This window comes from Ctenocephalides felis, unplaced genomic scaffold (assembly GCF_003426905.1).
Source record: "Ctenocephalides felis isolate EL2017-DRISC unplaced genomic scaffold, ASM342690v1 CF-g0.4_SCAFFOLD_01604, whole genome shotgun sequence".
Classification (NCBI taxonomy): domain Eukaryota; kingdom Metazoa; phylum Arthropoda; class Insecta; order Siphonaptera; family Pulicidae; genus Ctenocephalides; species Ctenocephalides felis.
The window spans coordinates 47,556,994-47,571,755 of NW_020537758.1; the positions used below are offsets into that span (position 1 = coordinate 47,556,994).

Sequence of the window (14,762 nt, forward strand, 5' to 3'; positions counted from 1 at the left end):
AGGAACTGTTGAATCTAACTTAATAATAATAATGGATCTCATAAATCAATTAAATAACGTATATCTAAAAATTATATTAAGGTCTCGTAAACTAAGCAACACAATTTATAGCAATTTCTAAAGAATCATTGGTTGTCATTGAGAATATATTTTACAGCACGCTTAATGTCTATTTTATTTTTATTTCTTTCTGATTGATGATTACACACAAATTAAATTTTCTGTTCAATCATTTGACAATAAAAAAGGCGAAAATGAGTTTTAAATTGCAAGTTCAAGATTAAACAACCACGGAAAAACAAACACGTACTCTACTTTTCAAGCTCTATTTAACAATATACCACGACATAAAGAATTAAAATATTTATTGTTTTTATCAACGGTACAGAATTGCTATGAAAACATTGAATAGAAATTGTTATATAAATGTAAAATTGATGATTATTTACTACTCTAATTAAGTACATATTTAATTTGAATGTAAAATATGCAATTTTAATTTTCTGCATTCTTCTCGAGGATACCATGATTGTCTGCATGCTTTATTTGATTTTTTAGAATTATTTTTATAAATTATTCATATAAGTTTTAGATTATTTTTTTAAATTGAAGAACTAATTCACTACATCATAATTATCATATGGCTCAGATTATCAGATCAATGTGTCGACGGTTACTATAATAGCATTTTATGTCATCTTTTTAATGTTACATTGAATGTTTTAGTCAAAAATGCCATATATAATTTATACAATGTTTCAACATAGTATTCTTGTTAATAATATTCAGTACTTTGCTGGGAGAAACACATCCTTGATTTGCCTTATTTTTACTATTTTTCAAGATTCTTCAATGATAAATAATTAGAATTTATCAAACTTCTGCATTGCTGATCATATTTTTTCGATTTTTTTTTTACTTCTTCTAGAATACCATAAACTGATACTCTCCAAATAATCATTCGCCCTCTTTCTGAACGTCCATGTCTCTGATCCATACAAGTCTTTTAATGTAGCAATTTCTTGAAGTCTATATTTAGTTTGCCTATATATCTTAAAAGTTTAATCTATTTAAGATCGTTAAGGTTAATATCGTGATATTCAACCCAACATTATTCTATCATTATTTTGCTCTTATTTTTATAAACTCTACTTTGTTTTATGCATAGAGCGGTTTATCTATATTTATTGCGCAAATTTCAGAATCTCGCCTTTAACTATTCTTCTCTATAATTGAACATTCATTTCTGCGTTCAGATTCTCGGTGAATGTCTGAGTTGTATTTAATCAAATAAAAAACTTAATATTAATTCTATCAAATTCTCGAGATATTAGCAGGGCAGCTGATCGAAAAAATGGAGTAATATATTTACTGAAAATCATTTGCTTTAATATTAATAAATAATTTAATAGTATTTTTTTAAACTCATTTCATACTTCAAAACATAATATTTATATCATTTTAATCATTATTTAACTTCCGTTTTCATAAAAAAATTCGATTCGCTAATATTATGTTTTTTCGACGTTTCAAGTCATTCTGAATCAATTTTTTTTTTTTTTTTTTTTTTTTGTTACAATTTATTTTTTTTAATCAAGACTTTAATGTCTTATTTACAAAATTGATATGAGCAAAAAAAAAAAAATACAAAAAAACAAAAAATGCAATACATTGAATACAAAATGAAAAAAGTTAAAATAAAAATTAAATTAAAACAGTAATACAAAAATAATAACATAAATGAACGATGACGTGATGATGTATGCCGCGTACTACGTCAGGACGCGTGCAGACATTGGGCTAGGTGTTTGGTAGATCGGAAGGCCATTTCTTGCTCAATCTTCTTATCGGTCTCTGAATCGCTTGAATTGTAGGATTTGTATGCTGGATTAATTTGTTGTTGAAAGATGAACTTCTAATCTTGATCATTTCGTTGACTGTTGAGATTTTCAAATCCTTATGTAGGCAAAAATTCGAAATATACCAAGGCGCATTAGTAAGGATACGCAGAATTTTATTCTGGCACCTTTGAATAATGTTTATGTTAGATTTGCAAGAGCAACCCCATAGTTCGATTCCATAAGTCCAAATGGGCACTATGATAGTTTTATACAAAAGTACCTTGTTATCGAGAGAGATTTCAGATTTCCTCCCAAAAAGCCAGTAAAAATCTTTTATTTTCAGTTGGATTTGTTTCTTTTTATATTCAATGTGCGTTCTCCATGTCAATTTCGAATCAATGTGCATGCCTAAATATTTAACAGAATTGCATAGTGGAATTATTGAATTGTTCATGATGATAGGTGGGCTGTTGTGATGTTTTAGAGAAACAATTATGTGCTGAGATTTTTCGATATTGATTTTGATATTCCAATCTAAAAACCATTTTTCGAGACTAGATAAATAATTTTGTAACTGACAAGTTGCTGTTCTAATATCGGAATTGCATGAAATAATTGCTATGTCATCGGCGTAAGTGCATATGGTTAGAAGATCATCTGTGGGCATATCGTTTGTGAAAAGAAGATAAAGTACAGGGCTTAGCACACTGCCCTGTGGTACCCCGCATTCTATATTTCTGATGCTCGAAGTCACATCTTTAATTTTGATTCTAAATTTTCTATTAAGCAAATATGAGCTTAAGATATTAAAGTAGTTTGGAAAAGTTGTTTTGATTTTATATAGGAGTCCTGAGTGCCAAACCTTATCGAAAGCCTGACTGACATCTAAGAATACGGCCACACTGTGTTCCTTTCTATTCATGGCTTCAAGAATACGAGACACCGTTCTGTTGCATTGTTGAATTGTAGAGTGATTTTTTCTGAAGCCAAACTGATGGTGAGGAATCCAACTATCATTCGGATGATCTTCTGACAATCTCTGCAACAAAAGTCTCTCTAAAATTTTTGATAATATCGATAAAAGACTGATAGGACGGTATGAACTAGCAGTGTGATGGTTTTTGTTTGGTTTAGCGCTCATGATAATTTCTGCAGTCTTCCACGCTGTGGGCCAATAATTGTATTGAAGTATGGCGTTGAAAATATTTGTTATATATAAGATACCTTTTGTAGGCAATTCTTTTAACATCTTTGGAGTAATTTTATCCATACCCGGCGAAGATCTATTTTTTATCCTTTTTATTTCACATAAGACATCATTTGGTGAAAAATGTCCTAACGGTGTAGAATGTATGGGTTGATTTACGAAATTGTTAATTAAATTATTCTGGGAAATATTTCGAGCGCTAAAAATGCTACTTAGATGATCAGCAAATGCCTCCGCTTTTTCTTCGTTGCTTTTTGCCCAAATGAATCCGTTTTGGTTGGTTATTTTCAGAGGAGGGTTTTGTTGTAGGGGTTTACTTTTGTTTCTGATTGGTTTCCATATGGAATTATCGTACCTATTTAACTGCAATATATACGACCTGAATGTACAATTCTTCCATTCTTTCATTTTTTTCCTCAGCGAGTTATTGAGATGATTGAGCGATGTCTTATCCGTTGGTAGATGAGAATGTTGCCAGGTTCGTCTTGCTCTTCGTTTCTGTGCAATTAGCTTCTTAATCTCTTGCGGAATTATTAGATTATCATTTCTTGGATTAATGTTCGGGGTGATCTGCTTGGTTGTTTCACGTACAATCTCAGAAAAATAATCTATATTATTTTCTATATCAATAACGCTTGTAGGCCTAGATTTTGGAAATAATTTTGAATCAAGTATGGATTTGAATTGAATCCAGTTAGAAAGATTGTTGTGTAGAATATGATTATTGATAACTGGAGTAGGAAATGTGCTAAACGTCACAAGTATTGGAGAATGATCTGAAGAGAGATCGTAACTAGATTCAATATTGAGATTTGAAAGATCAATACCTTTCACAATAAAAAAATCTAAAAGGTCTGGAACTTTAGTAGGGTCAGAAGGCCAATAAGTTGGACTGCAAGTTGAAATAAAGGAAAGGTTATTTTGCCCTATGGCTGCATGAAGAATCTTTCCTTTGGCTGTAGTCAGTCTAGAACCCCAGGCAATATGTTTACAATTAAAGTCACCACCAATGATAAATTTATTACCTAATTGAGAGAAAAATGAAGAAAACTGAACACAAGAAATTTTGAATCTTGGTGGACAATAAACAGCAGAAACACAAAAATTATATAAATTTGTTTCAACAGAAATTTGAGTTGCTTGTAGAAAATCATCAGAAATATTTGGTAGAACAAAATGCTTTATATTATTTTTGATTAATATAGCCGAACCGCCGCGAGCCCTGCCACTTGGGTGATTTGAATTATAAGTAGCGTAGTTATAAATTTTGAAGTAGTTTTTTTCAGTGAAGTGAGTTTCTGAGATTAATAAGATATCTATTAAGTTTAACTTTAAAAAACATTCTACTTCATTTTTGTGAGGTATTAAACCGTTGGCATTCCATTCAGCAATTTTAATTATTTTTGCCATTGCTTTTGTTGTTGACTAACGTGGATAACATATTTATTATTATGGTGTTCTGTTGCAAAAGCTGATTGAAGATATTTTTAAATTCTAAAATAAGTGTTGCTAGAGAATCAGAATCCGGATTTGAAGGTGAATGATTAGAAGCAGAGTAATTGTTTTTTGCAATGTCTGCATAGGATGAATTTTGAATTGTTGGATTTAAGGCCGGAGAAATGTTGTTTATTTTATTATTAGAATTAGAATTATTAGAATTTTTAAAATTTTGGTTATTCGGATCTGGATTTGTGACTGATTGATTTACTGGAGTTTTGTTTCTTTGTTCTTTAATTTTTTGGAAGTATGAGCAACCGCGATAATTAGCTGGATGAGCACCGTCGCAAAAATAACAACATGCCGGAGCATTCGGATCTTTGGTACAAGCTATAGTATTATGATTGTCACCGCATTTTAGGCAAGCAAATGGTCTATTGCAGTATTTTTTGGTGTGATTAAAGAGTTGACAGCGAGTGCATTGTATAATGTTGTTGGACTTTCTCGGTGGTTCGACGCGTATTATGCAGTTAAATAATTTATAAATGTTATAAATATTTTTGTTATTTCTATTTGGTTCCAGATCAACAAAAAACATATTAAGAGGTTCTTTTGTTATTCTATGTCTAATATTTAGGATATTACGTACGACATGACCCTGTTTTAATAGTTCTAATTTAATTGCATCTGTGCTTGTTGAAAAGTGTACATTTCTAAGAACAACCCTATAAGCCTTCTCTTCTTTTAATTGATATGTATGATATACGGCATTAGTTTCTTTTAGATGTCTGGATAAAGTTCGAAAATGGTCGACAGAATTACATAGAATTTTAAATGTATTGTTAGCTAAACTTCTCAGGAAATATTGATCGTGCGGAATTATTTCATTTAATTGATTAGACATATCATTAATATCGTCAACTCCGTAAATAAATATTGGAGGGGGCTTACTGACTGGAGCCGGTTTAACTGAGTTGTCATCATTAGCTGTTTCTATTGTTGAAAGGGCCGAAAATCGGTTTTGAATTTTGACATCTATTCCTAATGGTTCAAATGAAGTTTTTCTTTTTTTGAAATTGACTACTTGCCATGAATTAGGAGGTTTCTTGACATCAGAATGTGGTTGAGTGAGGCTTGTAGATGCACTATTACTAGATGATATTACTTCCTGTCTTGAGTCAGAAACTGATGAAGTTGAACGCAGCGAGACCTTTTCCGATGTAAACATATTGGTCCGACCTTCTTCGCGAGGTATCTTGCTGTATTTGCTGGATCCAATAACGGTCTTTCGTAGTTTTGGGATTTCTGATGGTTTACTGTCCGATTCCATATTCGCTTCTATATCTTGATTGAAATGTAAGACATTTTTTGATTCCACAAACGCACATTAGAGTCTCGATTATGTATGGTTTTTTGTAAGCAATTATTTAATTATCTGTACACTTTTGTAAGCTTTTCATGCAATTTTAATAAACCGTAAAATTCAATCTGACATGCACTTGTTTTTTCCCACTTGTTTCCATTCTGAATCAAATGAGACCAAATTTGAAAAAAGTATGTGTGTGAACAGATTTTTTGCCGTAATCGACGTTTTCACAAAAAAAGATGGACCGATTTCAAAAATTTAAAAGCCATTCGATGTATCTCGATGAGGACTATTGTTTGTTAGTTTTGTGCGACGATCGGCCAAGCCGTTTCTTTGTAAATCGCAGAAAAGTGAAAAAATTTTCGTCTACGTTTTAGCCCGCAATTCTGGATCGATTATGTAAATTCAAAAACCGTTCGAAAGATATTGGTTGGGAATCGTGCTGATTAGTTTTTGGTGAAGATCGGACGGGCCGTTTTCTTGTCATAAGGTAATAAAAATTTTTTTTGTCGGCGATTTTTATTTTTTGACTATAGATACCATAGTCTTCTAGATCATACTAAAATATTACGGCCATACGACAACTCGTTTAGCTTTAAAAATTTGTCATAGTTTGCAAAAATTAGTATGGCCTTTTTGGCATTTGTCAAAATTAGAACTTTCACCGATTGCAGATATTTAAAGATTTCTCAGTTTTGTGCGACGATCGGCCGAGCCGTTTCTTTGTAATTTGGAAAAAAAGTGTTAAACTTTTCGTCCACATTTAAGCTCATACTACTGAATCGATTTTAAAAAATCAAAAACTGTTCGAAAGATATTAGTTGGGAATGATACAGATTAGTTTTAGGTGAAATTCTATCGAGCCGTTTTCTTATAGCTAACTGTTGAAAAAAAATTTAAGCCGATTTTTATGAAACTTTTTTTGGCGATATATATCATGGTCTTACAGAACTTACTGAAAAATTACGGCCTTACGACAAGTAGTTTAATTTTAAAACTTCATCAAAGTTTGAGAAAATTAGTAGTAGTTGTTTTGACATTTGTTAAAATTAAAATTAGACAATTTACTTAGTATAACGATAGAGTATATGGTCTTAATGAACATACTAAACAATTAAAATTCTACAAAAAACTGGCTCAATTATAAAAATTATTGATTTTTGAAAATTTGCTCTTAAAAAATACTCCGATCGGGTTGACGTGTTCGATTTGCAACAATGTGTAATAAATCCACTTCGAATACTTTTAACTACTTATAAATTAATTTATCTATCATGGATTAAGTCAATTATTTACACAAATCGGGAAATTCATGTAACTTGTCTCAAGGCAAAATACCAATATCAACTAGTTATTTTAATAAATTTAATTGAAAATTCGCTAGCAATTATCATAAATATTTTGGTATTAAAAATGCATTTGTTTCACTGAAGTTACTTTTTAATTTAAATTGCAAGAATTAACCAATCTCTTGATATTCACTTAAAGATTTGTAAAGATATCATTTTTTCATATTATGTAATTTCAATATAAATTTATATTAATTACTTAAATCCTATAACCCAAAACATTTATTCATGATTACACTTTAATAATAAACATATTTTACAAATTACAAATTAGGATGGAACTCTAATACTTGCACGGTTCTCCAATTTTTTGTTCATGTTTTTTCAATTTACACTAAATCCATTTTACTTCTTCATCAAATCTATATTAAAATCTGTTTTACTACCATCGATTAATATTATTTTATCTTCTGCATCATCACTTCATATCGGATTTGTTTCTTAGTACATAATTGGTAAAACCTTATATATCTTTTACATTAATCTTATATTTATACTCAACAATGCACTTTTGCTTTAAAGTTAGAAGGCTTTCTAGCCCTTGGGCATAATCTAGTTATACAGAATAGTCGCTATGGGAATGATTCTATCATTTGTAATGATAATAATCTTTTTTTAGTACATTTATCAAATGCTTTTATAACCTAAAATAAATGTAATATGTAATAGTCTTAAAATTATTATATAAATTTTTCTATCATTATATATAACAATGTTTTTTATTATATATAACATGTGCATTCTTTATTTATATAACATGTGCATTCTTTATTTATATAGATTTTTTTTTTAAATTTTGAAATAATTTTTTTTTTTGCTTTCCCCAAAAACTAGTGGTTTCTACTAGTGGTAGTGGTGTTGACAAGCAATTCAAATAATTCTAATTCAAAATAGATGCATCGTTTTCTCAAAAACTACAATTTTTTGCACATTTATATAATAAGACATTAAAATCTTGATTAACAAAATTAAATCATAAAAAGAATTTGCTTCTTATCTTCAAAACGGCTAGACCTGTCTTTGCCAAAAACTAATCATCCCCATTATTACGAATTGAATGTTTTCTGAATCATTCAAAAACATAATTTATATTTCCGAAACGGCTTGGCATGTCTTTGCTAAAAACTGATCAGCACGTCTTATCATTATTAGGAATCGACTGTTTGTTGAATTGTAGATTTGAAATATTTCCAATCAGTTGGTCGGTGCGCTCGAAAACGTGGACGAAAAATTTAATCCGTACAAAACACACACACACACACACACACACACTTACATACACGCGCACATCCATTTTTCTGCGGTATGCCAAAATGTTCAGACACATCCGAAACGTGAAGATATGCAAAAATGTTCATTTTCGATTTTTAGACGATTACTATATCTTACAGAATTGGAAGTTAAAAATATCACTGAATGGTATACATTTGCAAAGAATTGTAGCTCTAAAACTGATTTATTCTATAGTCATTAAATTCAATTTTATATTTTTTAATTCAGGGTTTTAGAACATGATATCTAAAGTTAGAGAATTGAACACGCATATCAAGAATCAAGTTACAATAATAATATTAAATACATAATTCTAGTTCTCGCCCGAAAACGTGAAGGAAAAAATGCGTACACACAAAATACACAGACATCCATTTTTTCTGCGGTATGCCAAAATGTTCAGAAACTTCTGAATTGTGAAGATATGCTAAAATGTTTATTTTCGAATTCTGGACGATTACTATAACTTACAGTTACTGTACAGAATTGGAAGTTAACTAAAAGGTATACATTTGCAAAGAATCGTAGTTCTAAAAGTGATTTATACTATAGTATTTAATTCAATTTTATATATATTTTTAATCCAGGGTTTTAGAACATGATATATAAACATAGAGAATTCTGATATCTAAACATAGAGAATTGAACACGTATAACAAGAATCAAATTTCAGTAATAATATATTATTAGATACAGAATTCTAGAAATTGGTTATTAATTATATATTTAGTTTTAGTAGCAGAGTCGAAAGTTTTAAGATAACTAGTGGGGTGGGTGGCATCGTGCCTTAAGGCAAATTGCTGGAACTTCCCGTACCGTAACGAAACGTTCGAGGAATATTGAATGTTTTCAAATAGATTATTATAAATATTGTATTATTGTCTAAAATTTATAAGAATTATATAAACTGAATTGCAGAGTTGAAATTATTTGTTTAAAGTATATTAGAACTATAGTCAGAATTAAAAATAAAATCTAAATTATTTTCGATATACAAAAAATTAAAAAAAAAAAAAAAAAAAAAAAAAAAAAAAAAAAAAAAAAATGGTACAAAATTTTTTTTTCCAAAATCAATTATTTTGTTAAGACAAGCAGAAAGTTCTTTGAATCAATTGAATCGGACGCTTAGTTCTCTCAAAAACTGCCATTTTTTGTACATTTAGCTCTGTATCTCTGAAATGGCTGGGCCTGCCTTTGCGAAAAACTAATAACCCTTTCTCCCAATCATTACTAATGGAATGTTTTTTAGATAATTCAAATCGGATGCTCCGTTCTCTCAAAAACTCGATTTCTATTTTCTGCACTCTTTGCTCCTTATCTCCGTAACTGCTGGACCTGTCTTTGCCAAAAACTAATCAGCTCTTCTCCTTATTAATAGGAATCGAATGTTTTTTAAACCATTCAAATCGGTTGATCCGTACGCCCGAAAACGTGGACGAAAATTTGTATCCATACATACATACACACACACACACACACACACACACACACATCCATTTTTTCTGAGGTATGCCAAAACGTTCAGAAACCTTCAAAACGTCGAGAAATGTAAAAATTTTCAATTCCGATTTTCGGCCCATTACAATAACTTACCCTACGGGAAGTTAAAAAATACAGACTGTATAATCAACTCCTGCTATATATTCAATATTTATTATTATCCACCATTGCTTGATAATTTATCCACTGTTTGGCATAAATTTTATTAACAACAATGATGAATTTTAATTCTTAATGAAAAACTTTATTCAAAGTCTTTTACCAATTAAACTTAATTAACAAAGCAATTTATATTATATGTGACAATTCACAACAACGTATTAATTTTTTGCATCACAGAAAATCAATCATGCGAGAGAATGTCTCGTCTCGTCTGCGTTGTTCGCGAATGCAAATGATTCGCGAAAAAGGAACAAATATAAAAATTCGCTCACCTTCGAATCCAGGAACAGATGTCAAGTGCTCTAGTTAGTAAAAAAAAGTTATTTCCACAAAAAGTGCATAATAAAAAGCATATGATTTTGAATAACTTTCTCCTCATGTTACTGTCACTACAGATAGCTCTATATTCTCGGGTGCATGTGCTATTGGAGTGCCTTTCTTTGCGGTATATAAGACTACATGCACAGTTTACAAATTAACAGTGAACATTAGGTCTTTTGACTAGAAACATCTATTTTAGTGTTGTGTGTCTTTGGCATTTTTAATTTGTACAAAATGGTAGCACAAGTAAGTACACATTTTGGATAAATCGTCTGCTACAAATTCGGGAAGAAAACGTGTTGGAAATAGAAAATATTTTGTGATTGTCTAGTGCTTACATAACTTATTTTTAGTGCGTTTTGAATTGATGATTAACCCTCCGTCGGGCGCAGCTGATCAGACTGGGCAAACATTTTTGCATGTTTCTCCATAATTTGATGTCATCGAGACCTCCATATCTCAGTAGCCTCGTTATTTTATGTCTGCTATTTATTTGTCCATATTAGATTGTCTTTGAACTTCGCATATTTTGCTTGTAGCAATTTTGTTAAAAAAAACGTACTAAGCCAAATTTTATTTGACGTACAAAATGGCAAAAAACACTAAATTTTTACTACCCTAATTGTTTATATAGTCTTTGTATTTAAACGTATAAAGGTTTGTGAGTCTAGCATTTTGAGCGCATGTACGGATTTTTAGATTTTGCTATATTATAAAAAATAATATTGATATAATATATATTTTGTTTTTGTTTACACATAATATACATATTCAGCATTGTAAAAACGCAAATTAAATAAAAATATATAAAACTATAAGCCTCCTGTCAATATAATTATAATCTGTATCTGTCAGATACACTGCGCCCAATTCTGTACATATTTGGACTGCGCCCGACGGAGGGTTAAAAGGATTAAAATCACCTGTAATGGACTTAATTTATTTGTAACATTTGCGACAAATTTAATATGAGTTTGTTGATACTTATGCTATGAATTAAATATTTTAATACTTATCTTGCAAAACCAAACTTGCAATAATTTGCAAAGTTCTCTTCTCAAATTTGTAGACACTCATGATATTGAATCAAATTTTCTTGTTATTAAAGTAATAATTGATGCGCTTCGATCAAATACTGTTCGCTTTAAATTAATCAAATCATATTTCCTCTTCCTTGGTCAAAATCTAGAAAACCTTGTATCTCCTCGCGACGATAAGCTCCGTGCTGTGCCTGACCTACGCAGCTCCCGGATTTTCCCATGGTGACTTTGGCCACCTCTCCGGCGGATACGGCCACGAGGACTTTGGCGGTGGTTCTTCCGGCGGATTCGAAGGCGGACACGGCTTTGGTGATGGCGGTCACGGTTTCGAAGAAGGCGGACACGAATCAGAAGAATCTCTAGGAGGCGGCGGAGGCGCTGACGGCGGCGAGGAGCACCATGTCCAACACGTTCACACCACTACCCACGAGCACACTAAACATGTTCCAGTGCCAGTATATCAGAAGATCGGAGTCCCAATTCCTCATCCAGTTCCTAAAGCTATCCCACAATACGTCAAGGTCGGAATCCCACAACCGTATGCAGTTCATGTAGCTGTTAAGCAACCTATTGAAGTACCAACTTACAAAGTCGTAACAAAAGTTATTGAAAAGAAAGTACCTTATACTGTAGAAAAACATGTTCCATATATCGTCGAAAAACCTTACCCCGTCCACGTTGAGAAGAAATATCCAGTCAAGGTCCCACATCCTTATCCAGTATATGTCACCATCTACAAGCACGTCTTGCACCACACAAAGAAAGAGAAGAAGCACTAGATTTTTTATCATAAAATTAATGTCCAAGATCTGATTGTTCATTGTTGATTAAGATTCGTTGTTATATGTACATATTTTCCTTTTAGTTATTATTAAAACGACTGTTGATTTTTATATTGTAAATAAACGTTTTATTCAAAGTAAAAACATAGTTATTCATTGTTCGTATTATTATCGTAGTATTTGTTTTATGTTACTAAATTTTAAATTAAAATTTGGTATTAAAACTATTGAATATTACTACTGCATATGTATACGCCGAATACATAATAGTGCAAAATATTTTATTGCTTATAAAAATAACAAGCTGATACCCACAATATATATATATATATATTATATATATATATAAAACAGCACTCAGATTTCTTTAACACAACTTTATTTTATGATTACAAACGTTTCGAGACCATGGTGTGCCTCATCATCAGTGTAATTTCAATAACAGTTACTTATTACTAAACATTCTTTAATATTTTATTTAAAACTATATTTTGACTTTTTAATATAAAACATCAACTATTCCTTGCATTGGCAAGTGACAATTGTTTCAATCAATGCTTGACAGGGTACTGTAACTGTTATTGAAATTACACTGATGATGAGGCCCACCATGGTCTGTGTTAAAAAAATCTGAGTGCTGTTTTGTTCATATTAAACATTTAATATTCGTTCCACTCATATCATAAAATTCTATATATATATATATATATATATATATATATATATATATATATATAATATGGTGGTCCTTAATATGGAAGTTTTCGAATTTTCCCAGGGGCTTGAATGCTTCCAAATTGATAAAATAAATTCTCTGAATATTAATATTAACTTTAAGATCGTTCGCACTCCAGCCAAAGTTTTTATGGAAATAATATGGATAAAATTTCATTTGGCTTTTGACCTAGCGGCAAAAGTATCAAAGTTTTGAGAATAACATCGTGTTTGCTTATTTTGATCATAAATGAAAAATAATAAATCATAGATATAAAATAAGATCATAAATATAAAATAAGTATTTATTTAGGAAGAAGAATCAAGAAACTTTGGTTGGCTGATAATTGGCGAACTATCTTAAAGTTGATATTCATAGCTAAAACTTTCAGAGAATTTTTTAACAATTTGGAAGCATTTCTGGCCCTGGGAGCAAGGAAATTTGAAACATCCACATTAAGGACCAGCCTAATATATGCAAATATATATATATTAGGGTGGTCCTTAATATGGACATTTTCGAATTTCCTTGCTCCCAAGGGTTCAAATGGTTCCAAATTGATAAAAAATTATTTTCTGAAAGTTTTAGCTCTTAATAATGTCTTTTAGATAGAGCTCAATTCAATCAAAGATTTGTATGGAAATAGCATGAAAAGAATTTCAAAAATTTTGCAAAGCGTCGAATTTTCATTAAAAAATTACACGAATTTTCACTTTTAATTCATTTGTCGCTAAGTTATACCTAAAATTTTTTTTTTTAATTTTCAATTTTTTTCCATGTTATTCCTATACGAAGTTGGATTAAATTGCGCACTATCTAAAAGTTAATATTGAGAGCTAAAACTTTCAGAGAATTGTTTTTTATCAATTTCGAACCATTTGAACCCTTGGGAGCAAGGAAATTCGAAAATGTCCATATTAAGGACCACCCTAATATATATATATATATATATATATATACATTTGTTATTCGTTGATAGATTGATCATGTGTCTGCAAGTAAACAAACACTTGCCGAAATCAAATCACGTCTGGAATTAATTATTCATAAATAGAGCTGGCGATACAGTTGCTACCAAATATATGTTATGGCCATAATGAAATGGAATATTTTCAAATTCTATAAAAAAATGTTTTATATATTATATCTATAACTGTTTCCCTGCGCATTTTATAAATAACTAACAAAGCCAAAACAAAAATTGTCATAGTATTTAAGGTAGAATTGATTTTCATCCACTCCAGCCAGTAGTGTCCTTATTAATGTATTATTTGAATTTAGTATTTATTTGGTCAGAGATTATTTTCAATAGGATCAATTATAAGAATGGTTTTTCACTTGTCTAATTTTATTAATGGATGCATTAATTCATTCGAATAAAAATTTACGCAATTTATAACATATGAACCAATTTATTAAGATACCTTCACATTCTATTTCATTCATTGTGTATCTTTTTGCGTTTAAAAATATATTATACCTTTCACGTATGGCTTTAGCAATAAATATTGTAAGAGCGACTGGCGTTATACATTAGTTGAAATGTGTGAGACTAGAAATATTAGTTTCTGAAATGATAAATTACCATTGTTTTGGTATTGTTAACTAATTACCGTTAGTTAAAAATTGGCACCCTAAAAAACGTCTTAGAAACTAAATTCTAAAAAATTGTCTCTAGAACTTGGAAACTGAAAAAAGGCGTTAAAAATTTCAAACAAATTTAATCATAAGCACCTAATAACTTGAAAAAGAAAATACAAACAAATTGCA

At 30.3% G+C, this 14,762-nt stretch overlaps 2 protein-coding genes across 2 annotated transcripts in view; both read left to right on the top strand.

Annotated features, from left to right (window-relative positions):
• The window catches only part of LOC113373193 (dual specificity mitogen-activated protein kinase kinase 4-like), a 45,686-nt gene extending 33,881 nt beyond the window's left edge, over nucleotides 1–11,805 (top strand). The window contains exon 9 of the mRNA XM_026613505.1: nucleotides 11,645–11,805. Coding sequence (XP_026469290.1) covers nucleotides 11,645–11,672 — 28 coding nt within the window. The 3' untranslated portion in view covers nucleotides 11,673–11,805. The remainder of the gene's footprint in view (nucleotides 1–11,644) is intronic.
• On the top strand, nucleotides 11,715–12,274 carry LOC113373882. Its single transcript, XM_026614150.1, has 2 exons — nucleotides 11,715–11,804; nucleotides 11,963–12,274. The coding sequence occupies exons 1-2, from the start codon at nucleotides 11,715–11,717 to the stop codon at nucleotides 12,272–12,274; spliced, it is 402 nt and encodes a 133-aa protein (XP_026469935.1).
• The last annotated feature ends 2,488 nt before the right edge of the window (nucleotides 12,275–14,762 follow it).